Source organism: Lolium perenne, chromosome 5 (assembly GCF_019359855.2).
Source record: "Lolium perenne isolate Kyuss_39 chromosome 5, Kyuss_2.0, whole genome shotgun sequence".
NCBI lineage: Eukaryota > Viridiplantae > Streptophyta > Magnoliopsida > Poales > Poaceae > Lolium > Lolium perenne.
In genome coordinates, this window is record NC_067248.2 from 179526508 (window position 1) to 179552668 (window position 26161).

Here is a 26161-nt window from a genome sequence, read left to right on the forward strand (position 1 = left end):
TTTCAGTATAGAGAATTGGACCGGGGTCCACAGTTCACTAGAGGTGTCTCTCCCATAAGATAAACAGCATGTTGGGTGAACAAATTACAGTTGGGCAATTGACAAATAAAGAGGGCATGACCATGCACATACATATTATGATGAGTATAGTGAGATTTAATTGGGCATTACGACAAAGTACATAGACCGCCATCCAGCATGCATCTATGCCTAAAAAGTCCACCTTCAGATTATCATCCGAACCCCCTCCAGTATTAAGTTGCTAACAACAGACAATTGCATTAAGTATTGCGTGTAATGTAATCAGTAACTACATCCTTGAACATAGCACCAATGTTTTATCCCTAGTGGCAACAGCACATCCACAACCTTAGAACTTTCTATCACTGTCCCAGATATCAATGGAGGCATGAATCCACTATCGAGCATAAATACTCCCTCTTGGAGTTACAAGCATCTACTTGGCCAGAGCATCTACTAGTAACGGAGAGCATGCAAGATCATAAACAACACATAGACATAACTTTGATAATCAACATAACAAGTATTCTCTATTCATCGGATCCCAACAAACGCAACATATAGAATTACAGATAGATGATCTTGATCATGTTAGGCAGCTCACAAGATCCGACAATGAAGCACAATGGGGAGAAGACAACCATCTAGCTACTGCTATGGACCCATAGTCCAGGGGTAGACTACTCACTCATCACTCCGGAGGCGACCATGGCGGCGTAGAGTCCTCCGGGAGATGATTCCCCTCTCCGGCAGGGTGCCGGAGGCGATCTCCTGGATCCCCCGAGATGGGATCGGCGGCGGCGGCGTCTCTGGAAGGTTTTCCGTATCGTGGATCTCGGGACTGGGGGTTTCGCGACGGAGGCTTTAAGTAGGCGGAAGGGCAGGTCAGGATGGGGCACGAGGGGCCCACACCCTAGGTCAGCGCGGCCAGGGCTTGGGCCGCGCCGCCCTATGGTGTCGCCACCTCGTGGCCCCACTTCGTCTCCTCTTCGGTCTTCTGGAAGCTTCGTGGCAAAATAGGACCCTGGGCGTTGATTTCGTCCAATTCCGAGAATATTTCGTTACTAGGATTTCTGAAACCAAAAACAGCAGAAAACAGAATCGGCACTTCGGCATCTTGTTAATAGGTTAGTTCCAGAAAATGCACGAATATGACATAAAGTGTGCATAAAACATGTAGATAACATCAATAATGTGGCATGGAACATAAGAAATTATCGATACGTCGGAGACGTATCACCTAGCAATCCTTGTGTGGGAGAGATACACGCTCCGCTTTTTCATATGAACACTTGTGTTCTTTGTTTTACTTTTAATGTTCAATGACAAAAGTTGGAAGCTATTGCATTTATTGCTATTTGGTTGGAAAAAGAAAATGCCTCATATTGTCTTGGATAATTTGATACTTGGCAATTGTTTTGAGCTCTCAAGTAGATCATGATTAAGCTCTTGCATCATGTAGTTTAAACCTATTAGTGGAGAAATACCGTAGAGCTTGTTGAAACCGGTTTGCATGATTGGTCTCTCTAAGGTCTAGATATTTTCTGGTAAAAGTGTTTGAGCAACGAGGAAGACAGTGTAGAGTTTTATAATGCTTGCAATATGTTCTTATGTAAGTTTTGTTGTACCGGTTCATACTTGTGTTTGCTTCAAACAACCTTGCTAGCCAAAGCCTTGTACTGAGAGGAAATGCTTCTCGTGCATCCAAAACCTTGAGCCAAAACCTATGCCATTTGTGTCCACCATATCTACCTACTATGTGGTATTTCCTGCCATTCCAAGTAAATACTTCATGTGCTACCTTTAAACAATTCAAAAGCTATTATCTCTTATTTGTGTCAATGTTTTATAGCTCATGAGGAAGTATGTGGTGTTTTATCTTTCGATCTTGTCATTTACTTTTGACAGACTTTCACAATGGACTAGTGGCTTCATCCGCTTATCCAATAATTTTGCAAAAAGAGCTGGCGCGGGGTTCCCAGCCCCCAATTAATCAACTTTCATTGATAATTCTCTTCACATGTTTTGCTCTGATTCATCAGTAAGCAACTTAATTTTGCAAATAGACACTCCTCCATGGTATGTGATTGATGGAAGGCACCCGAGGATTCGGTTAGCCATGGCTTGTGAAAGCAAAAGGTTGGGAGGAGTGTCATCCATAAATAATGAAACTAAAATACATGTGTTAACAAAAGAGAAGAGGGATGATCTACCTTGCTGGTAGAGATAACGTCCTTCATGGGAGCCGCTCTTGAAAGTCTGGTTGATGAGGTAGTTAGAGTGCCCACTATCATTCGTTGACAACAACAAACACCTCTCAAAACTTTACTTTTATGCTCTCTATATGATTTCAAAACTTAAAAAGCTCTAGCACATGATTTAATCCCTGCTTCCCTCTGCGAAGGGCCTTTCTTTTACTTTATGTTGAGTCAGTTTACCTACTTCCTTCCATCTTAGAAGCAAACACTTGTGTTAACTGTGCATTGATTCTTACATACTTGCATATTTGCATTCATCATATTACTTTATGTTGACAATTATCCATGAGATATGCATGTTGAAAGTTGAAAGCAACTGCTGAAACTTAAATCTTCCTCTGTGTTGCTTCAATGCCTTTACTTTGAATTTATTGCTTTATGAGTTAACTCTTATGCAAGACTTTTGATGCTTGTCTTGAAAGTACTATTCATGAAAAGTTTTGCTATATGTTATCTATTTGTTAGCAACTATAGATCATTGCCTTGAGTCACTGCATTCATCTCATATGCTTTATAATAGGATGATCAAGATTATGTAAGTAGCATGTCACTACAGAAATTACTCTTTTTATCGTTTACCTACTCGAGGGCGAGCAGGAACTAAGCTTGGGGATGCTGATACGTCTCCAACGTACCTATAATTTCTGATGTTCCATGCTTGTTTATTGACAATACTTACATGTTTTGTTTGCACTTTATAATGTTTTTATGCATTTTCCGGAACTAACCTATTAACGAGATGCCGAAGGGCCAGTTGCTGTTTTCTGTTGTTTTTGGTTCCAGAAAGGCTGTTCGGGCAATATTCTCGGAATTCGACGAAATTAACGCCCAGAACCTTATTTTTCCCGGAACCTTCCAGAAAGTCAGAGGGGGACCAGAGGGGTGCCCTGGGGGCCCCACACGTGGTGGCGGCGCGGCCTAGGAGGGGGGCGCACCACCCTAGTGTGAGGAGGCCCCGTGGCCCCTCCGACTCTTCGCCTATTTAAGCCGTCCTGACCTAAAACATCGATACCGATTGACGAAACTCCAGAAAGACTCCAGGGGCGCCGCCACCATCGCGAAACTCCAATTCAGGGGACAGAAGTCTCTGTTCCGACACCCTGCCGGGACGGGGAAGTGCCCCCGGAAGCCATCTCCATCAACGCCACCGCCTCCATCATGCTCCGTGAGTAGTTCCCCCATGGACTACGGGTTCTAGCTGTAGCTAGTTGGTATTCTCTCCCCCATGTACTTCAATACAATGATCTCATGAGCTGCCTTACATGATTGAGATTCATCTGATGTAATCGGTGTTGTGTTTGTTGGGATCCGATGGATTGTTACATTATGATTAGTCTATCTATATAAGTTTGTGAAGTTATTGTTGCTGCAATCTTGTTGTGTTTAATGCTTGTCACTAGGGCCCGAGTGGCATGATCTTAGATTTAAGCTCTATACTTATTGCTTAGATTGTATCTACAAGTTGTTTGCACATGTCTATGTCCGGAACCCGAGGCCCCAGAGTGACAAAGAATCGGGATAACTGGAGGGGAAGGCTTAGATATGAGGATCACATGTTTTCACAAAGTGTTAATGCTTTGCTCCGGTGCTCTATTAAAAGGAGTACCTTAATTTCCAGTAGATTCCCTAGAGGCCCGGCTGCCACCGGCTGGTAGGACAAAAGATGTTGTACAAGTTTCTCATTGCGAGCACGTATGATATGGGAAACATGCCTACATGATTAATAATCTTGATGTTCTGTCTTAATGCTATTTCAATCCTATCAATTGCCCAACTGTAATTTGTTCACCCAACACTTGTTATTGGAGAGTTACCACTAGTGTAGATAGCTGGGAACCCCGGTCCATCTTTCATCATCATATACTCGTTCTACATGACATTGGAAGTAGTATCAACTATTTTCTGGTGCCATTGCTCTCATATTACTGCCATACGTATTCGTGTTACTACTGCTCTCATATTACTGCTGCTTTCACATCACCCCTGTTACTAGTGCTTTTCCAGGTGCAGCTGAATTGACAACTCAGTTGTTAAGGCTTATAAGTATTCTTTACCTCCCCTTGTGTCGAATCAATAAATTTGGGTTTTACTTCCCTCGAAGACTGTTGCGATCCCCTATACTTGTGGGTTATCAGTGCTGCATCGGTGGACGCCGGTGCTGCGAAGGAAGGGCATCACTGCTACCCTAGGTCTTCGCCCTTGCTACCAAGGTCAGCCGACGGTGCTGCCATCGTCTGTGGCGTCGCTGCATTGGTGGACGCCGATGCTGCAAAGGAAGGGCGTCACTGCTACCTTAGGTGTGCGCCCTTGCTACCAAGGCCAGCAGGCGGTGCTGCCACCGTCTGCGGCGGCGTTGCATCGATGGACGCCGGTGCTGCGAAGGAGGTGCGTGACTACTACCCTAGCTGCGCAGTCGTGCTACAAAGTAACGGTGGCGTGGTTGCCATTGGTGGCGGCAGTGCTACCACCAGTGGACTACGGTGCTCATCTCAGCACCGCGCCTCGGCACGGGTGCTCGCCATCTCGCAGCGCCGATCCGCCGCACCAGAGGAGCCCACATCACGGGTGGTGTGGAGCAGCCACCGGAGATAGGGAGAAAAGCCCGCACCATCGCAGCACCGCTTCGCCACACTAGCCTCGCCGTCTCGCACCACCGTAGGTGGTAGGTAGAAGAGTGCTCGAATCATGGGGAATTTTGTAGCCATGGAGTTCCTGCGGCAGCTGAGCACGAGGGAGACGAGAGAGATGGGAGGAATGAGGAGGGATTAGTGGAGGAGAAGAATCAGGAAGGGATACGATAGAAAGTGGAGAGCCCTCACCCGTCGGCGGCGAGTTGGTCACCGGGAAGCTACGTGGCCATTCTAATGTGTAGTGTTGGATAGTTGGGAGAGCGGGATCAGTGTTGGGAACTCGCGGATCGACTCGTCCAAGGCTCGTCGTGTGACTTTGACGCATTCGAGGTGGTGTTTCGTCGGGCTTGGAGGCGTCTGCTAGAGGGGCTTCTAAGGTGTGGTTCTACGTCTACATCGTGTCGTTATTCCTCCTCTTGAGTTGGTGAGTGCTTCGATTTTGACTGTCCCTCCATATGTGCCTTTGTTGTTCGTGTTCCCGCACTTGCGATTTCTGTTCGACGCGCATTTGATTTTGCGGCGGAGGCGCATCGCTGGCTAGCCTAGGTAGCTAATCGAGGTGTTCATGTTGGCATCGCCGGTTTAACTCCATTTAATTTAAGTAGTTATCTAAGAGTGTGTTTGGTAGCCTGGGTAATTAGAGAATAGCTATCTCCACTCATACAAGCTGACCCTAGCTAAGTTGAGTAGGGATATTCTCACGTGTTTGGTGGCTCGTGTCTATTCAGATATGTTGAGTGCATAATGGCTCCCAAGTGCAGGAGATCAATTGTAGTATTTTTCAATCAGAAAGGTTGTCGAACCCACGAGGAGATGAAGGTATTGGTTAGCATAATCGAAAAGAAAGCAGTAATAATAAAGTAATTTGGTGTTTTTGGGTGTATAGTTTACAATAAAAATAAAGTCTAGAAAGTAAATAGCAAATAAGTAAATGCTCTCGATGAGAGAAAAGCCGAATCCTTCATACATCAAGAGGACAAGCTCAAGTGTGTGTACGTATATAAAACTAAAGTTTCCGAGAGCGGATGGATTTACTAGCATCTGAGTTCTAAACAACATGGTAAGTATTTTGTCAAGCTTTATTCAATTAGGGGCGGAGCCTAAGTTAGGTGCAGCCATAAGTATGTGCAAACACACCCCTTATGATCGGTCCTAGAGCCATTTTCATGTGCAAGTATAGGAATCATTAACACGAGTATCCCACCATAGCAATAAAATTATTGGTCCCCGACTTAAACCCCTCTAATGCAACCCATAGCATTGGAAAATAGTTTCTATCAGTCCGTCCCTTCCAACACTTATGCATTACATTAAAGTGCAGTCCTATGAGCCTGTATAGGTGAAGTAATATGCAGTCGATGTTCGCATAAAACCATCATAAAATAACATAAAAGATAGAAAACTTGACCAAATACTCATTGCACATCATATAGAATCATAGCCAGATCACCCTATGCCCTCAGAAACGTGGGGAACTACTCACAAGTGTCAAACATGATATGGACCAGAGGTATAATGATTACAACACAATCTGAATATATAATTTTCCCACCAAATAATGACAAAGTACCAATCACAAACATGCAATAGCACTAGAAAACAATATCCGGGGTTCAATTCAATACAAACTATGAGAGGGATGACGTCGATATCGTAGATGGAGATGGTGGTGATGATGGTGCTGATGGAGATGTTGATGGAGATGCCTCCTCCCAAGCCAAGGAGGAGTGGGATGTCGATGGAGTCGATTTCCCTTCACCGGAGGCACCGGTGCAGCAGGATCTGCCCTCTCCCAGAGTAGGAGTGGACTTTCGCCTCCGCCGCCGCCTCAATAAATCTCGGGAAAAATATGGCTTAGGTTTTTAGGAGAATCGGAGCCTCTTGTATAAAAGGGGGGCCGAGACGATGCTCGAGGCGCAAACAACCTCGGGTGGAGCACCCAGACATGTAGGGCACGCCACCTGGGTCCATTTGGCCCTCGTGGCTCCCCTCGCGTACTTCTTTCGCTCACGGTCCTTCTCCGGGTGAAAAACTGATCAAAAAGTTCTGAAACAAATAAAATACGAAAAAGGAGGTTTTGTGCCTCCCAGGAATTAAATACCAATGAAGGGGACTTTGTAGGAAAGTCCCGGAAATCGACTAAATATGCATAGAAAATGATGTACGATGGCAAATAACAATGAAAACTAATCATATATGTAGCAACAATGATGATGCAAAATGCATGCATTAGTGCATCTGTTGTTTGGTGGGTTGTATAGGGCGAGAGATGCTAAAAAATTGCACATAAACCCCAGAATACAAAACTGAAAGGCAATCGAATCCCTGTACATAGAAATAAAAAGCAATTGGATCCCTGTACATCTTTACTATTATATTCGAGTTGGTACGTCGTCAAACATGTTTGATGTCAAAGATTCAACGCATAGGGACCGTACGATCCTACATCAAAATCTCCGCTCAGTATCTAACCATACATTGGTCACCTGTCAAATATATGTTAAAAAATAATAACCTGCCAAATACCTTCCAATTATCATAAACCCTTTCTAAAATGGGCTGAGTTACCAAAATTCCAAAGATCCTTTAGTCGTTGGGCAAGCCTGGACCAAGCCATGCGTTGATTGGGGGAGAAAACCAAAGCCAGGTCCAAATTTTCGTTCTTAACCCCTTAATTAGGGGAGTAACTAAATTGCCCAATTACCGATGATCACTTTGGTAAGTTGCCCAATCACCTTCCCTTATTACCGCTAATAAGGTATATTAAGTCCGAATGATTCCTAAAAAAAAGTATTAAGTCCGAATTAATATAAATTTCTACTTACCTAAAAAAAGGTGTGTTCCATCGCGCGCTCATCTATTTGGTCGATCCGTGTGGCTCACCTCACGAGCCACGCACATGTAGTACATACGTGCGACACCCACCAGCGAGCCATGGGTCCCATCCATACGCGATCGCCGCCACCTCCCTAAGTCATCGTCGATCCAGCGTCGAGGCTCGCGAGGCAACGATCCCTAGCAGCGGTGGGACGGCCAGTCAAGCAGTGTAGCTCCGCAAGTCTGGCTCCCCCTCGACGCGGCCGCACTGCCCCAGGGGAAGCATGAGCTGACAGCCAGCTACGTTAATTTAGGTGATGGCCTGTACCGTTTTCGTGGACGAGGATTGCGATCGGATTGGTTCATGGATGGGGATTGGTGAATTTTTAGCATTATACTTCTTTGGTCTTAATTGGATCCTGTATATATGACCATATTAATTTTTGGTTACATGGGAAGATGTTCTGGATGGCGTCCTTAATAAAGGAATCTTGCTTGTGCATCCGTTTTTAGGTACACAAGTTCATGCTCAGTCCTGTTTTTTTTATGTTCTGGATAGTATTCTGGATGGCGTTCTTGATTAGGGATTTTTTTTTGGGTATTTCAAAGCGATCGATTGGTGCAAGATTACAATCGGATGTATTTATTTTATTCCCCTTTTCCACTCCCGTCTGCTTTTACTTTGTTTGCTCATGAAATGGACCACTCTGATTATGGAGTAAGCTTGTGGATGGATTTTTAGATGAGCTTTGTCCAATTAACTAACAAGTAACAACAACTATGTCCTATAGCAGGTGTGCACACTACCTAATGAGCCGACCCATGTGTGTCTGATGTTGAGCAAGATTTCGGATTGCCTGCACTTTCCCGATGAAGCAAAGGTACAATTTCAGGATTGTCATTGGTAAAACAATTTGGTGTTTTCTTTAGGAAATATAATATTGTTTGTGGATTCAACTCCCAATACAGGAAAATACGAGTCAAGTTGTCTATTATCAGTTTCGCAGACCCGTGCCTAATTTAGCTGCTATTTTGTACAAAAATTTGATCTTACCAAGTGTGGAAGGTTTAGGCAAACTAAAGAAAATATGAGAATTGGTAGGATAAGATATTTATCCTCTAAAAAAGGTATTTCCTCTATTCACTAATATAAGATGTTTTGGAATGCTAAATTAGCTTTCTAAAACGTATATTTGTGATGGAGGGAGCACGAGATTGGAAAGCACATTCATACAGAAGCAACCATGGATGCAAGATTGTATGGACATAGGAGATGTATCTTTGATTCTTACCACATCTAAACTCGAGTCAACTGGAGTAAACTATAGCAGATGTATATGTATAGTTGGCAATGCATCTGATGTTTTCAATTTTTTATTTCCTTGCTGAAATATTCTCTTGTTGATTATTAGAATTAATTTCAGACATGTCGGTATATTCTGTGCTCAGATTCAGTTTACTCATGTTCTCTCTCATATGTGTGACTACAAATGTTATGAATTTCAGCTTTGCACAATGTTGTAGATTGTTGTATAATTAAGTATAGAATTCTTTAGAGTGATTTTACAAAGAATTGCAATCTACCTAAGCGATGTACTTGCATTAGCACAACCTGATTGGGATGCCGATATATTTTTCTGCCCACGTTGGTCACCAGCTGGTATTTCGCAAATCCAAGCATATGAGTATCTCCAAAATAAAACATATATGTTTTACTTTCTTCAATAATAAAGATAATAACGAGACATTTATCTACAAAACTGTGTCTGGCTATTTTAGTTTTTATATTATGCTATCATGGAATGATAAAGAAGTGGTTCGTCCAATATGCACGGTGGGTATTACTTTTTCACAAAAATTATACATGCTAATGATAATTATTGTTGTGCAAAATGTTATCGAGCTCGGGAAGATTTTTTTTGGTATACTTGCTCAAGTACCATAAAAAATGAAGCACAAGAAAATATTCCATACATTGTACTACGTACTCTAAAGAGCATGGAGGAGGGCATTTTTAATACTATAAAATAGTTAGTGGTGTACTTATTTCATATTCAAATGATATCAAATATAATTTAGACGGGTTAGAATCTTATGATCATTTTAAAATATCTTTTGGTTTTTTTATTACACGTGAACTTTTACAACGATTGTATTCATACATTGTGAGGGGAAAAAAAGCCGTAGCAACGCACGGGCATTCAACTAGTAGAAATAAAAAACCAACCGGGTACATATAAGCAAAAAAGCAATCGGGGTCCCTGTTTGGCCGTTGCGGCCCTAGACCTTGCCGTGCCGTGGCCGCGCTGGACCTCGCCATTGCCATGGTTGCGCTGGACCTCGCCATGGCCGTGGAGGTGCTGGAGCTCGTCCATGGTGTGGCGGAGCTTGTACCTGATGGGCCTCGGCTGTGGCGTGGCGGAGTTGGTCGTCGCTCGTCCCTGGCATGACTCGTTCGTGGTGTCGCCGCTAGCCCTCGTCAGTGGTGTGGTCGTCGCTCGTCCCTAGCCTGACTCGTCGGTGGCGTCGCGGGACAGGACGGCGTCGAGGAGGCGGCGGCTGCCGTCGGAGCTGGACCTCGCTTGTCCGTGGTGTCGCGGAGGTAGTCCCTAGCGTGTTGTGGCGGCGCAGGATGAGGCGGCGGCGCAGGACAACGTCGAGGAGGCGGTGGCCGGCATCGAGGAGGTTGAAGTGCGTCAAGATAGAGAGTTGTTGGTGGGGAGAATGAGGGCAGGGGCATTTGACCCTTGTTGGTTTTGATCCAAGGTGCGAGGCGCGCGGGCGTTTTTCCGGGCGAGCTCAGCCCGGCTGAGGTGCGAAGCTCGAATCGAGCTTCTCTACTGGGCAGGACTGAGACCCCTTTTTCGTATAAGGTGGGCAGTGCCCAGTTGGCCCGACCCGACCTACCAAACAACAAAAGTGGGAAAAAATACTGAGATAAGATGAGAATATTTGTCTCCACCCGGTCTACCAAACACACCCTAAGTCCCCCTGTTGTTCTGCCATGCTCCATTGATGGAATTTTCTCTCCATGTATATCCCTCATTGGTCGTGTAGGTGTTGACTATCTCAATTAATAATCTCTAGTAGTTTATGCGTTGCTATTATTGCTCAGCTTTTATCTTAGCTTTTACCCAGCTTATATGCAAAACAATTTTCAAGTTCCTCTGTTATAGATCTGGATGTATATATTCATGGGTTGCATGTATAGCCTAGCTAAGTACTTTCTGAAATTGAATTGTTTCATGCATAGGATGTATATTTTTCATGGTTTGCATGTATATATTTACATTATAAACTTTCAAATAAGTGCTAATTGTTTTTCTAGAAGTTGAACTGTTGTTTCATTTCAAAGGATGTATATTTTCATGCATAGGATGTATATTTCTCAGTCTGAAATTTCAAACAACAACTAAGTACTAACTGAATTTGATTTGTTTTCATCCATAAGACGTATATTTTCATGCATAGGATGCATATTTAACATTCTGAATTTTCAAACAAAAACTAAGTACTATTCTGAAATTGATTTGTTTTCATCCATAGGATGTATATTTTCATTAGGATGTATATTTAACTATGGATACCAATAAAATATACATCGAGTGTGGTCTATAATGAAATGCCATGGCAACCGAGTTTTGTTCATCATAATTTTGCATGTTACTTGTTGCAACTAATAAACATACATATAATATCTTCTATTTTTTTGTTTTTGGATGTAATTAAACTACACTCTAGGACCAGTAACTTACTATGTTTTTAATTTTTAGAGGTTGAAATACAATTTCTGGTTTTCATGATTCCCTTCACAGGATGTATACTTCAATATCATACTTTAAAAGCATGAAAATATCTTAATAATTATACCATAGAATGAAGTTTTATACATAGATATTTTACATGTAGATTGCAGTTAACTGGTTAATTTCTGTAGCATTAGATGTCGTTGTTTCTCATGCCTTTGTTTATTTTCATTTATTCATGATTTTCTTCTGGACCATTGTTCTATCATCAAGTAAGCTACAATGAAACTAGTCATTCCATTTGTAAGAAATGTTCCCTCAATCTTTTTTGTTTTAACATATGCATGCTTTTATGTTTCTATTTTTTCCACGCTGATTAGGTAATTCTTGTTTATGGTTTTATTTTTTGTTTGTTGCAGAAACATTCTAAGACCCTAAAGAGCTGACAAAAGACTAGTAACTCTAAATTCAACGGGATGAAGCAAAGGTTACAGTAAAAAATTATCTGAGGATGGGCAGCAAGAACCAACACCGTTGCAGAGTGTTGCTCCATTGGAGGGTGTGCACCCAATTGCATATGATCCATGACCAACGGTGTATTGTCCATCGGAGGATGAAGAAAATTCAGGGGTAGAGATTAATGTTGCTAGCAAGAAAGAAAAAGTACTTGACAACAAACTTTCTTCTACTTTACGGTTCCCTATTTTTTGTTGCATGCAGGTAATTTGTGTGTTTTTTCGCAAAAAAAAAAGGTAATTTGTGTGTTCACCTGTAAGTACAAATTTGATGAAGATCAACTTATTCAACCGGTTTTCACCATTGAAGATTGTAAGGGTATGTAAGGGAATAAAACCTCAACGGAGCAGATTTCACCGCCATCCTAAACATGAAGTGCTCAAAACTTATACTGGAGTTATGCAGATTCCTGATGGAGCACTTCAACGATCCAGTGGCTTGTTTTCTTGATTTTCGTGAGAGGGAAAATCCCAGTTGATGTTCACTCGGTTATGTGTAATGGCAGTACCCATGGGTAGACACCTTATCCCGTACCAGCCAAACATTGATGCAACAAGTTAAGTTCTAGAAATGATGGAGATCAAGAACGGCAAGCAACCAAAATTACCAGCTGTGGAGAATCAGTTAGGATGCAACTATCCCGCAATCCATAACGATCAAAGTAGAATCGCGAGCCTGAAGCAAATTCAATGAAACAACAACAGGTACCATATAGAATAGAAGGGGGCCATAAACAGGAGAGTCTTGACCAATTCGAAAGATCATTTGGTGTAGTTGAAATAACGGAATTGGAAGTAGTTCGGTCAAGTATAGGAAATTAATATAAGAATGAATAACTTTCTCAATGGTTTATTTTCTTTCTATTATTATTAAATAAGAGAATATAAAAAGTAAAGAGGAGAATGCACAACCAGAAGAATTGTGAGAAATAAGTCAATTTATCAAGTTGAGGCATTTCGATTTGGATTTCAAATCAAGACAGAAAAAGATTAGGCAGACTAACAAACAACTGGTTTGAACGGTAGACTGAACACTTGTTTCAGAAATCACTGATTGAAATTGTTGTAGCAGTGTTTCAATCTCAGTTGGTATTGGCTCTGAAGTAGAAGTGTCTTCTAAATCGAGGGCATGTATTTGTATGAGGTAGCCCAGTACAGATTTGGACAGTAATTTCTTCATTTCAGAAGGTTCCATCACACAATCTGGTGGAGGAGTTGTATGGTCAGTTAGCATAATCATTTTGCCTTGATTATACACCGTTAACAGTCTGAGAGGCAATCCAGTATGGTGCTTACTAGAGGAAGTTTGTTATTTAACCTTGTCTCGTATGTGTTTGCTCCTACTAGTGGAATACATGTCAGCCCGAACTGCTACCCATCGGTTATTAACACGGAAGCAATCTGTGACATCCTGGTCTAGGGTTTAATAGGATTTATATAATACGCATACCAATAAGTTGCAACTTCTTTTTCGGAAGCTCATTCGCGAAGAAATCCGAGGTTAAGCGTGCTTGGTCCGGAGCGATTTGAGGATGGGTGACCAATCGGGAAGTTCTTCTCGGATGCGCACGAGTGAGGACAAAGTGCGCAGAAAAGACTAGTGTTGGTATGTGGGGCCAGTCTAGAGATCCTAGAGAGCTGCCAAGGGTGACAGACCCGGTCGGGGGTGGCTGGAGTGTTGCATTTGGTATGAGAGCCAACCTTCGCGGTTACACGGGCGTGTACGGGTTAGGGGTTCGAGCATGTGGCGCATTGCTAGTGTGGCCCGTCGTGGCACACAACATGATACATAAACGTCTAAAGCTTTGATGAGTGCTCGGCTAAATCTGAGTGGACACTAACACGTGGCCGATGCTTTCTCTGTCCGTCGCGGCTGGGCACCCAGCGGGGCTCATGTGGTGGGGAAGTGGAGGCATGGACGTGTTGGGGAGAAAGGCATGGGCGCGTCGGGGAGGACGGCCGCTGCTATGAAGCTCAAACGGTGGGGTAGTGGTGCCTACAAGAAGGATTAGCAAGCGGTCCCACCATTAAAAAGAAGAGGGATGACTGACCTGTTTGGCCGAATTGATCGATCTCAAATATTGCCTTCTAGTGGATAGCTACGTCTGTCTACTTCGCAACCAAACACATGACATATGGTGGATAATCCCATCTCATACCATATAGCTTACAACCAAACTCGCACGCTAAGAGCAACCACAGTGTTGCCAAAAGACAAATATGTCACGTAATGAAAAAATAACTTTGGCGCTAAATGGCTAATTTTTCTACAGTGTGTAGATTTTCTATAACTCTAGTTCTCTCTCCTTAGCTTTTTATGCCCTAAAACAAAGAGAGACACTAGGGAGAGGAAAATTTTGGTTATAGGAGCAACTACTTACTCCCACACCCTAATTTTTAGCTATGACAATGCCCTCCATAACTAATATCAAGAGCCAAATTCACAATTGAAAACTTCTGGTATTTGGCATACATCATGACTGCACTAATAGACGGCAAATCCTATTCTCCGCTTATAGCGGGACGGATCCGGCGCTCCGCACAGGGAATTTTTTTTCTGGGCTGGCCCATTTAGCGAAGGCAGTGCGTTTCTCCGGTTTTTGTTCTGTTTAGGTGGGTTTCTCTGGTTTTTCTTCCGGTTTTCACTGGTTTTTCGATTTTTGTCAGTTTTTAAAACTTTTTTCAAATTCGAATTTTACAACTTTTTGAAGTTTTTAAATCCGAACATATTTCAATTTTCGAACATTTTCGAATTTTGAACATTTTTGAAATTTGAACATTTTTTGTTTACAACAATTTTTAGATTTGAACATTTTTTGAATTCAAATATTTTCTATTTTCAAAATTTTTAATTTCGAATATTTTTTAGATATGAACAATTTTAAAATTTGAACATTTTTCAGATTTGAACAATTTTAAAATTTGAACATTTTTCAGATTTGAACATTTAAAATTTCGAACATTTTTTGTTTAGAACAATTTTTAGATTTGAACATTTTTTGAATTCGAATATTTTCTAGTTTCAAAATTTTTAATGTTCGAATATTTTTTAGATTTGAACAATTTTAAAATTTGAATATTTTTTAGATTTGAATAATTTTAAAATTTGAACATTTTTCAGATTTGAACATTTAAAATTTCGAACATTTTTTAGATTCAAAAAATTTCGAATTTCATCATTGAAGCAACTGGCAATTTCCAGATTTGATCATTTATTCAAAATTTGAAAACATACATCGTTAGAGTCCAGCGATTGAACGAACGAGGGCACATTGTGTGACCTTGACGTAAATGGGCCCAGTCCAATTTGTCTTCCCTTGAGCGATTTTGGTCAATGGCATCGCTTAAAGCGTCTATAGGGACTCCCCTAATAGACCCCAGGAAAACAAAGACAAAGAGAGAGAGGGGAACACGCGGCAGATCCATTGGCGGAGAGGCCCATCTCGTCTCTCATTCTCGTGAAAAAAGTAGAGCAAACCAACACAAGGCCCATTTGTGGACACGAGGTCCACCTCCATTCCCCTCCCGTCGTCTTCCAGCCTCAGCCGCTCGCTCGCTCGCTCTCTCTTCCCCTTTTCTCTCCCTCAAAAAAAGTACAGCGGGTCTCGCCGTCGTCGTCGGTGGGTCCTCCTCAGCCGACGATGGCTTCCTCCACCACCACCACCAACCCGGCATGCTGCTGCTCTCTCCAGCTCCGCCACCTCCTCCGCCGCGCCGCCGCCCTGCCCCCCACCACCCGCCCCCTCCGCCCCCGCCTCCCGCTTCGCCTCCGAACCCAAGCCCAGGCCTCCCCCTCCCCCGAACCCTCGCTTCCCCCGGAGACCTCCTTCGCCGGCTGGTCGGACGAGGACCAAGACAACGAGGCCGCTGCTTCTGGCCCGTTCGGAGGTGAGTCATCCTTCCCCTCCCCTTTCTCGATCTCTAGCTAGCTACCATTTGGAGGCGGACTAGATAAGAAGAATGCCAAATTCACCTAACCGACCAACCCCTGCGGGTTTCCTTCCCTCAGGACTCCTCGGACCTGGCCTCGCCGGACTCTTCTTGCTCGCCGGCATCACCTACGCCGCAATCTCCGTCAGAAGCCCCAATGGTACGGATCAACCATACTACTGCTGCGCTCGCTCCGAATGGGATAAGCAAATTGCCTGCGACTGATGTCCATTTCTGTGCAGGATCAAGGCCGCCAATCGAAACCTTGCCCACACACAGCGAGACAGCACCTTACTCTACCGATAGTAACACTAGTAATACTCCTAGCCAAGAGGATCCTGCCCAAGTCTTGTTACCAAGCGATAGCCAGGATGACACCGGTGAGGAGGCTGCTACAACATCGCCTTCAGAAACAAGCAAGATATCAGCTGAACATGACATGGAGGACACACTGGAAAGCAGTGATTTACCTCCTACTGATGATAACTACATTGCTGGCGACGGAGCAACCCGGCCTGACCATTTTACTGCTTCGGAGGATGCCACCGAAATCCCAGTACCAGCTCCTCCTGTGTCCAGTCCCGCCGAGTCCGACGTCGCGGCTGCTTATGATGACAAATTTAGTGGTGGCGCCGCAGGCCCCTCCGAGGGAGCTCCTGTTCTACAGGACTCCATAGACTCTGAACCAAGTTTGCCGGAAAACCGGCATATGGATGATGATGATGATACTTTAGCATCCGATATCATGGTGCTAGATTCAGGCGATGTTGTGGCGATCCAGGACACCGCAATCGAGGCTGCTCGGTTCTCCGACAAAGATGAAGTTTCGACATCCAGATTTCCTGATTACATAGAACATGGAAGCGCTGACAGAGATTTACTCGCTGAAGGTGTTAACCCAAGAAAGGAAACTTTGCCGTCAGATCAGGATGAAGGGCAAAATGAATTGGATAACCAAGATGGACTGTTCTCGTCTACAGCACCTGGCAAATCTTTCTCTTCTGCTGGGATTCCGGCACCCTCGCTGCTCTCTGCAGCTTTACAGGTGCCTGCTGGGCAGATTGTGGTTCCAGCCGCGGTTGACCCAACCCAGGGAAATGCATTGTCTGCGCTGCAAGTTCTAAAGGTATTTCTTACTTCGTGCATTCGGTGTCTCTTTGTTTTAAATTTTTACGGAAATCATTCTTTGTTTATTGTCTCTACACTAGCTAAGTGTTCTTGTTATCATTGAGCTATTTTTGCAGTATGTTGATGGTTCTAGAATTATATAGAAACGGAAAAGCGTTATGTAATCCTAAACCTATATCCTTTGCTTTCTCAAGGTTTTGGCGTTGCGCTGACTTGCTTTGTGGATAAATTAAATTACCCTGCTATGTGTTGCATAATGCCTTGCTGCTCTTGCAGAAATCATTATTACCTTATCTAGGCAAAATCCCCAATCTCATTTGCATGACATGAACGGTAGTATAGAGCTGATCGATACAAGGACAACTTACTGTTTTATATGGAATTCCTTGTTGAAAGTTTATGCTCTTTGAAGGTGATTGAACCTGGTGCTCGATCTGGTGACCTGTGTACCCGACGTGAATACGCTCGATGGTTGGTAGTTGCAAGTAACTGTCTTTCGAGGTACATACTTTTTCTTGCTATATCTTCACATTTTGGGTATTGCAGTGCATCCACTTCTGTTCTGTTCCTCAAGTGAAAATCCCAGTTGTGTTTGTTGAATAATTCATTTATTTGAGTTATGATGTATCATCGTCTTATTTCTTATTGCTATTTAGCTGCTGTAGGTCATCTTTTCTTCAGTTTTCCTGTCACGAATACATGGATAGGGTAGCAGCAGGAGTTCACATTTTTACTTGTAAGGCTCTCTGAGAAATTTCTTGCATTAACTAGCTCATTGATCTGGTTTGCAACTGCAGGAACACTTACTCAAAAGTTTGTCCAGCAATGTACATAGAGAATGTGTCTGAACTTGCATTTGATGATGTCACCACTGAAGATCCTGATTTTCCATTTATACAAGGTGAGACATAGAAAGTGTTCAGGACAAATAAACATCTTTACCACAGTTTATCATGTTTATCCAAGCATAGTAAATCACGAAATCACCACTATTGAATTAATGCTTTGTTATTCTTATTTATTTGAATGTACCCTTAGGATTGGCCGAAGCAGGGTTAATTTCTAGCAAGCTTTCAAGATCTGATATGAACATCTCTGAAAATGTTCAGAACAGCCATTACTTCTTCTCCCCGGATAGGTAATCGTCCACTTGACTCTGTGTGTGTTGTATGTATATGTGTGTTTGCTGTGTCCAACTACTAAATCAACTGTGTTTGCTGCAGTCCCTTGTCACGTCAAGACCTTGTGAGTTGGAAGATGGCTTTGGATAAAAGGCAATTACCTGAAGTTGACAAAAATGTGTGAAACAAAGTTCATATTGTTTGTGATTGTTTATTTTGAAACCATCTGGTTATGCTGACATATGTATTTTCTGTGTCATCAGTCTTTGTACAAGATTTCTGGCTACATAGACATCGATAAAATAGATGCATCTGCATGGCCTGCTTTGGCAGCTGACTTGGGTGCTGGAGACCACAGCATTTCAGCTCTTGCATTTGGTAGGCTTTTATACAGCTTTCCCTCCTTTTTTGGCTCCTTGATGATCACTAAATCTCTGTTCTTAAAGGTTTTACAAGACTTTTCCAGCCAAACAAACCTGTGACAAAAGGACAGGCTGCCCTAGCCCTTTCAACTGGTGACTATGCTGAAGTGGTTATGGAGGAGCTTGCTCGTATCGAAGCAGAGAAAATAGCTGAAGCAGCTGTGAACGCACAAGGTGCATTAATCGCTCAGGTTGAGAAAGAAATCAATGCAAATTTCGAAATGGAGCTTACACGGGAAAGAGAAAAAATAGAGACCCTTGAGAAACTGGCTGAAGAAGCTAGGGACGAATTGGACAAGTTGAGAGCAGAAAGAGAGGAAGAAAAGAATGCTCTGATTAGGGGCAGAGCTGCTGTTGAATCTGAAATAGAAGTTCTTTCAAAGTTGAGGTGTGAAGTAGAGGAGCAGCTGCAGAATGTGCTGAGCAAGAAGGTCGAGATCTCCTTTGAGAAGAATAGGATTGGGAAACTTCAAAAGGAAATAGAGGATGAAAACAAGGCTGCGGTGCAACTTCAATACGAGCTTGAAGTTGAAAGGAAGGCTTTATCTATGGCCAGGTAAGATTTTGCTTAGCAATTCCCTGAACCCATCTCTAGCTGCCACTCTACATTTTTAGTGGACTTTTAGGGTTAAATCTTATATCTGATAGTGTACCATTCTTTTTGTGATGCTGAACCTTCTCTTTCGAATCTGCCATGTTAGTGATTATACTGGAAACAACAGTAAGTTCTCTGGCAATTGATATTTAATGGACATCTATGGCTTTAAATCTCCAAACTTCAAGTTTAGATGTACGAGTGCTGTAAAACTAGTTAGTACATTGTTAAACATACTATGCTTGCTATTCAAGGTACCCCTTTTAAATTGAATGAGCTGGTGTATGAGTTGTCTAATAGGCTCTGCCCAGAGCGTGTGCGATGCTAGAACATATGACTGCCGTGCACCATTTATTTTGTTCTAGTACATATAACTGCCAGCCACCATGTGTCAAATTTATTCACAAATAATCCTCACATGTTCAACCAGGGCCTGGGCAGAGGACGAAGCAAAGAAGGCGAGGGAGCATGCACGTGCCCTTGAGGAAGCCCGGAACCAGTGGGAGCGGCAAGGGATCAAAGTCGTGGTCGAAGAAGGGCTCGAGGAGGACGCATCGGCTGGAGTGACGTGGGCTAACGTTGGCAAAGAGCACCCAGTCGATGAGGCGATCAACCGGGCGGAGTCTCTGCTTGAGAAGCTCAAGTCCTTCTTCGCTGAGATGAAAGTGCGTTCTCGCCATGCCCTGGAGCGAGTGATGCAGTATGTGAGGTCCTTCATCTCGATCCTGAAGGAACGAGTGGCAGAAGCGAGGCGAGGGAGCACGGGTCTCGGGGCCGGCGCAATGAGAAAGGTGAATCAACTGTCATCGGAAGCGAAGGCATTTGGTTCAAGCGTGGGGGATAAGTCGAAGAGGGTGGTGGAAGACTGCAAAGAGGGGTTGGAGAAGTTCGTGCACAGATTCAAGACAGACTAGCTGCTGCTGAGCGTCGGGCCTTGTGTGTGTATGTGTACAGACAATTCATAGGCCAAGAGAGAAGAATCGTGATACGAATAAGAGTATTTCACAGCAGAAGAATCATGACCCCTCCTCCCACATCGCCGCCCTCTGCAGGTATCCCGTATGCTCCGCCCACATGCATGGAAGAAGTTGTTCTGGTGCTCCCGTGATTATAATCAGTTGCACATTTGACGGGCGATATAGTTGGAAATGGTTCAGGTTGAGGTTGGTACCATGTTGTAGGCAATGTGTATCGGAGAGTTGGTTTTTTGTACATGCACTTATAAATTGGCATAAATAAGTGGTCGGGAGCTTTACGGGGACTCAAATTTTGATCGAATCCGTTTGTATTTAGTCTTTTCTGTTACTTATAAGTGAGTGAGTTATATTTGACCGGCAATAACTTGAGAAAATAGTTCAGGCTTGTACTAGTCAATGTGTCTCGGCTGAAGGACCCTTCTTGATGTTGTTCCCATCTGGCATCTGCCCGTCTGGTTTACGCAATGCAGTGTGCGAACCAAATTGTTAGCAGATCAGCGAGAACGCAATAGGTGTGCTTCTGTCTGTATTGGTAGCCGCTATATGATTTTTGTGTTCGTACATGTTCCAGAACAAAATGTTTGATGAGTATGTGTTTAGTATATTTTTGTATGCCCACTTGTCTTGAATTATAATTTGCTTATTTTACCGTTGGCAGGAAAGAAAGGTTGTCAGATCAGTGAAATAGATTGGGTTAGAGCAACTCTAACGGAGCCTGTAAACTGTATTGTAACCGCCGGTTTTCGGGTTTCGCAAAAAATAGGTCGCTCTAGCGGAACTTGTAAACTTGGGCAAACTGTATTTATTTTTACTATCCACAGAGAAACCGTCCCCCGAACCCATTGCTCTAGCCGTTCACACATGAGGGACATTTCAGCTTTCCCCTTCCCGTGTTTGCGCCGCTGCCGCCTTCGATCTCCCGCCCAACTCGCTCTCTGGCATCGCCGCTCACCGGATCTGGCCCCATGGACCTCACTGAGCTTCCGTCCGCCGCTAGTGTGGTCGCGCTGCCTCATCAACAGCCAAGTCGCGCGGCTACATTTGGCTCTGGTTCCCCGGTCGTCGGATCCATCGCGCACATGATTGCGGGCGACGGAAAGCCGAAGAGGAAGTAGTTTGGGTACACCGGCGGCCCCCTGGTCGCTGGTGCCGTGGTGCGTCACTGGCGGCCAAGCGGCAACAGCCAAGTGTGTTCCCAAGAAGAGCAAGCAGGTCACCGTTGAGCCTCAGCCCGTCGCCACTCAGCCTCCGCTGGTCACCGATGAGCCTCAGGCCCTTCGCCGCTCAGCCTCCACCCGTCGCCGTTGTGTCCCCTTTGGACGGTGCACACAATGTGCTCGGCGATGATTCTGCAAGGTATGACCTCCGTCCTCTCCACGATACCATGCATGTAATTAGATTCTTGATGGTTGAACATTGCCCAATGTACAGATCCATCTAGGGTACGCAGCAGCGGAAACAAACAGGAGGCGGCGCAAAAAGCTACAAAACCCATCTAGGGTTTCGTCCTCCTCGCCGGCGATACTGCTGGTCCGCTCCACCTCCGGTGGCCTTGGGGCCTTGGAGGTGTGGTGGACCACGGTCCGTCGCTGGCGGGGAGTTTCCGTTCTTAATTTAGTTTGCTTTTCAGTCTCTTTTTTGGGATGGTGATGCGGCGGCTACATTCTGAAATCAAAATAAGGTCCTCCCCGCCCTATCCTTGCTCTGGTGGTGCATCTAGCGCTGACGGAGGGAGCGTGGAGTTGTGTGCCCGTCCTGGGATCTGGTCGGTTTTTGTGTTAGTTGGTGTGGTTTCATGTTAGTCTCTTCCGATCTATGGTTGTCATCATTGGCAATGATTACTGTTATGGTGTGCTGGTCCTTTGGGACCTTAGCACGACGACTTCACGTCTGTCTACTACAACAAGCTCTACTACGACAAGTTTTGCCTGAATTCGACTATGGAGGGGCGAGGACAGCGGCGCGCCTTCGGCTCGTGTTAGTGTCTGTAGTCGTCGCTAGGTGGTCTGAGTACCAATTTGTATTTTTTTTTTACTTTTTAGACTATTTTATACTACTGTTGATGATTATTAATAGATCGGTGGATTTTTCGCAAAAAGGAACATTGCCCATTTGTCTTCCAAATGATTCTTGAATTGCACGTGGGCGTGATGATGAGCATTATTTGGGTACCCAAGCTATGGAACCGAGAAATCTACCTGAAATCAAGGGGTAGAGATTTGGTGCCGGTGATCTCGTTTTTATAATAAAAGAAAATCATATTTTTGAGTTTCAAAAAAAATGTGAAAATAAATCAGCATATAATTAGTGATGTATCCACAAAGTGCAAAAAATAAATTTAAAATACTTTAAATTATGAGCTACACAAAAATAACAAAAGTGTAGATCGTTATTTTCAAATCTCAAGAACATATAACATTTTATCAATTTTTCTAGCATAAAACAAAAATAATCTCGGGTTGAGATTTTGCATGATTGTGGGATATATCACTGATAATCTCAAGAATTATTTTCATATTTTTTAATAACTTGCAAAAACATCCTTTTTGTTTAAATGACGGGATCACCGGCGCTCGGGAGCCAAAAGCACTTTTCAGAAATCAAGCCTCTACTATCTTGTGTGCGCAACCGTAGAAAGACAATGCATGCCCAGACAGTAGACACAACGAGCTGGCCTGTCACACCCCGTTGCCGCCGGTGAGGATCGGGGCGTGAGGTCGATACAAGATGGCTTGTGGTAGCCACCGGACCTGAAGAAGATGGGAATCTAGAGAGGAAATCAGACCAGAGGAGAGGAGCAAGGGAGAGGAGACACTCTGTTCGTTCATCCCGTTCTGTTCCTGGGACCTGTGGAGGATGAACTAGCTCTGATACCAAACTGTCACACCCCCTGGCCGCTGGTGAGGATCGGGGCGTGAGGTAGATACAAGGTGGCTTGTGGTAGCCATCGGACCTGAAGAAGATGACGATCCAGAGGAGAACCGAGAGGAGAGGAGAAGAGCCAGACGAGAGGAAGACGAAGACCAACTGGTTCTGTTTGTGTTTCTGTTCGATGTCCGTTTCCGTGCCAATCCTTCCCTTTTGTACCGTAGGTGTCAACAGTCTGTCCAAGCCATACGGCCCATGACCCAATAGCATACAGCCCACTTTGGCAGTAGGTGCAGGTGTTACATGGCCCTCTATAATTGAAAATCCAAACGAAGTTTTCCAAATTTTCTCAAACCCAAATTTCTGCCCCTCCTTCTTTTTGTAAAGCAAATTTTGAACTCTCTTGATCGGCAGCACAAGGGGCACACAGTCAGACGTCGGGCCCCGAGCCGCCGGGCCCAAGCCCAAGCCCATTCCCATCCCATTCATCCGGGCTTTGGATTTCTTGGCGGTTGCGTCAACTCCTCCCCCGGCCTATATAACGCCCGTCGACTCCGCGGCGCTGTCCACACTCCGCACCACCACCACCACCGCCACACACACAGGCGCCACACCGCACTCCGGCGACCGCCGCAAGATGCAGATCTTCGTGAAGACGCTGTCGGGGAAGACGATCACGCTCGAGGTCGACAGCACCGACTCCATCGCCGCCCTCAAGGCCAAGATCAAGGACAAGGAAGGTACGCGCGCGAGCATCTCCCCCGTCGCCCTCCCGGCCCCATCTAGCGTTGCGCTGCGTCGCTCTCCGGCAGACCACCTTCTCCTCCGCTTGCTCGCCGCTCGCCCGCCCTGTTCGTTGCGCCGCAGATTCGGTCGCTCCTCGCTTGCTTTGATCTTCGTCTTGGTTGTGCGCGCGTGTGCGTAGCGTACCCAGGCGGGCGCTGAACATTTCTCCGCGTTTGGTGCGGTTTCGATCGGTTAGATTTGCTGAGTACCTGGTCGATTCCTGCCGATTTTTGGCTATCGTGGTCAGGATACAACCGAGCAGATCCACCTGAGACGAGGCCGGGCCGGGAGGGTTGGATCGGCTAGTTAGTTTGAGCGTTTGGATTATTATTGCTAGGATGGGGGTTGGTTTCGTTTGTTTGGCAACCTGCGGGCGCCCGCGTTTTGAAATTTGAACTCGATCTACCAAATCGAACTGCCCTTCTCCTTCAAATTTGTGGTCGATTCATCAGTTAGCTTGCCCGCTTTACTTTACTGCACTGCATGAGCTACCGCGAAGCAGATCGTGGGGAGTGTGCGCGTGTTTCGTCCGAGAAGAGCGTTGGGTGGGTTGGATCGGCTAGCTTGTGTCGCTTTTGGACACCAAATTAACTGATGTTCGTCTTAAGTATTTGCTAGTTCGTTAGTTACACTTGTCGATGCTTGATTAACTGATGGTGATAGCAATAATTGTTGCTGATTTGAAATTGTTTCTATTTGGGGCTTTTGGCAATCTATGGGCGACCGCTTGGTTTGATCTTCGTTTTTGGAGTACCCATGCCATATGGGCGTATGGAATCGGTCGGTAGATAGGATGTGTACTTGCTTGACATCGAGAGGTTGCATATTTGATCCGACATGAGTGTCCCCTGTCGGGGAGGGTTGGATGATCGGCTCGTTTGGGGCGTTTTTGGACACCAAATTAACCCATGTTCACCTTAATTTCTTGTTGCTTCCTTCTGTGATTGCCTGCCGCCGCTTCATCAATGGTAGCCCGATCTGAAACCGCAGGTGTGCCCGAGGACCAGCAGCGCCTCATCTTCGCCGGGAAGCAGCTGGAGGATGGCCGCACGCTCGCCGACTACAACATCCACAAGGAGTCCACGCTCCACCTGGTGCTCCGCCTCATCGGTGGCAAGGGCGGCAAGGGCGGGAGCTACCCGAAGATCGATCCCAACCTCCTGCAGCTCGCCCTGAAGTACCGGCAGCACAAGCTGGTGTGCCGCGTGTACGAATCGAGCCCTCTCTAATTTCGAATCTGCAACGTCTCTGTTTGTTTGCGTATATTTGAACTGCGGAAGACCGATGAGCAATTTCTGTGCTTATGACAATGTATGCGCGCTGGCATATGCCTAACATCGATCTGTTTCGTGGTTCTGTTCTCCAGGTGCTACGCTCGCCTTCCGCTCCGATCCTCCAACTGCCGCAAGAAGAAGTGTGGCCACTGCAACGAGGTGAGCCTTAACTGAGATTGATTGGTTCGCGTCTACACTATCATATTTCATACCTGTGCTTCATGCCTTAATATTGTACTGCTTGGTTACTGGGTTCCAGCAAACTCCTTGTATGTTATGAAACACTGAAACACCTTGTAGCTTGGTAACTTATACTGGGTTCCGATATTATGAAACACTGAAACACCTTGGATCATATTTGTCCATGTTATGAAACACTGAAACACCTTGTAGCTTGGTAACTTATACTGGGTTCCGATATACGTCTTGTGTCACATTTGTCCATGTTATGAAACACTGACACACCTTGTAGCTTAGTAACGTATACCGGGTTCCAAAGCATCATATTTGTCCATGTTATGATCAAACACTGAAACACCTTGCAGATTGGTAGCTTATATACTGGGTTCAAACATACGCCTTATATCATACTTGTCCATGTTATGAAACATTGAAACACCTTGCAGCTTGCTTAACTTATACCGTGTTTCAACATTTTGATTTCAGACCAGGATCAAGAAGAAGCTCAAGCTGAGGGAGTCGTACTGATGCACTGGCCGGCAAGCGAAAGCGATGACCCAAATCACCACCTGCCTCCTTAGCCTCCTAATACCGTTGTAGTTTACTAGTAGAGCTTAAGCTTTGTCCTGGCTACCTGTTAAGCAGCTCCTGCTGGGTTCTAACACCCTAAGTACTCTTTCTGAATGCTTCTACTATGTTGCTCCTGTTGCATGGGTTTTAAGTACTACTGATGGTGATGCATGGCACTTGGGTGCATGCTTATGAGATGCTATTAGAAGTTCCTGTTTCCTTGTGAATACATGTGGGTTCTGATGGAATGGGTGAATGGATATGCCAGTTTTATGTGCCACTTTATTTGTTTAAATTGATATCTTCTATGTACCACTTTGTTT

General features: G+C 44.6%; 2 protein-coding genes across 2 annotated transcripts; both read left to right on the plus strand.

Moving 5' to 3' along the window:
• The first annotated feature begins 15520 nt into the window (after positions 1-15520).
• Positions 15521-20552, plus strand: LOC127300792 (uncharacterized). Its single transcript, XM_051330962.2, has 10 exons — positions 15521-15875; positions 15997-16077; positions 16160-17043; positions 17458-17546; positions 17843-17946; positions 18084-18183; positions 18269-18344; positions 18430-18544; positions 18613-19144; positions 19614-20552. The coding sequence occupies exons 1-10, from the start codon at positions 15629-15631 to the stop codon at positions 20095-20097; spliced, it is 2712 nt and encodes a 903-aa protein (XP_051186922.1). The 5' UTR covers positions 15521-15628; the 3' UTR covers positions 20098-20552.
• A 3061-nt stretch (positions 20553-23613) lies between these two features.
• Positions 23614-26118, plus strand: LOC127300793 (uncharacterized). The gene is made up of 4 exons (XM_051330963.2): positions 23614-23768; positions 24805-25021; positions 25181-25247; positions 25755-26118. Exons 1-4 carry the CDS (start codon positions 23666-23668, stop codon positions 25794-25796), a joined length of 429 nt encoding a protein of 142 aa, XP_051186923.1. The 5' UTR covers positions 23614-23665; the 3' UTR covers positions 25797-26118.
• Positions 26119-26161: the final 43 nt, after the last annotated feature.

Bases quoted from the DNA above. Each gene is read 5' to 3' on its own strand.
- LOC127300792 (XM_051330962.2), top strand. From the start codon at position 15,629: ATGGCTTCCTCCACCACCACCACCAACCCGGCATGCTGCTGCTCTCTC. The intron at 17,044-17,457 runs GTATTTCTTACT...TGCTCTTTGAAG, and splicing joins CTGCGCTGCAAGTTCTAAAG to GTGATTGAACCTGGTGCTCG. The intron at 18,345-18,429 runs GTGTGAAACAAA...CTGTGTCATCAG, and splicing joins TACCTGAAGTTGACAAAAAT to TCTTTGTACAAGATTTCTGG.
- LOC127300793 (XM_051330963.2), top strand. From the start codon at position 23,666: ATGCAGATCTTCGTGAAGACGCTGTCGGGGAAGACGATCACGCTCGAG. The intron at 23,769-24,804 runs GTACGCGCGCGA...CTGAAACCGCAG, and splicing joins CAAGATCAAGGACAAGGAAG to GTGTGCCCGAGGACCAGCAG. The intron at 25,022-25,180 runs GTACGAATCGAG...TCTGTTCTCCAG, and splicing joins CACAAGCTGGTGTGCCGCGT to GTGCTACGCTCGCCTTCCGC.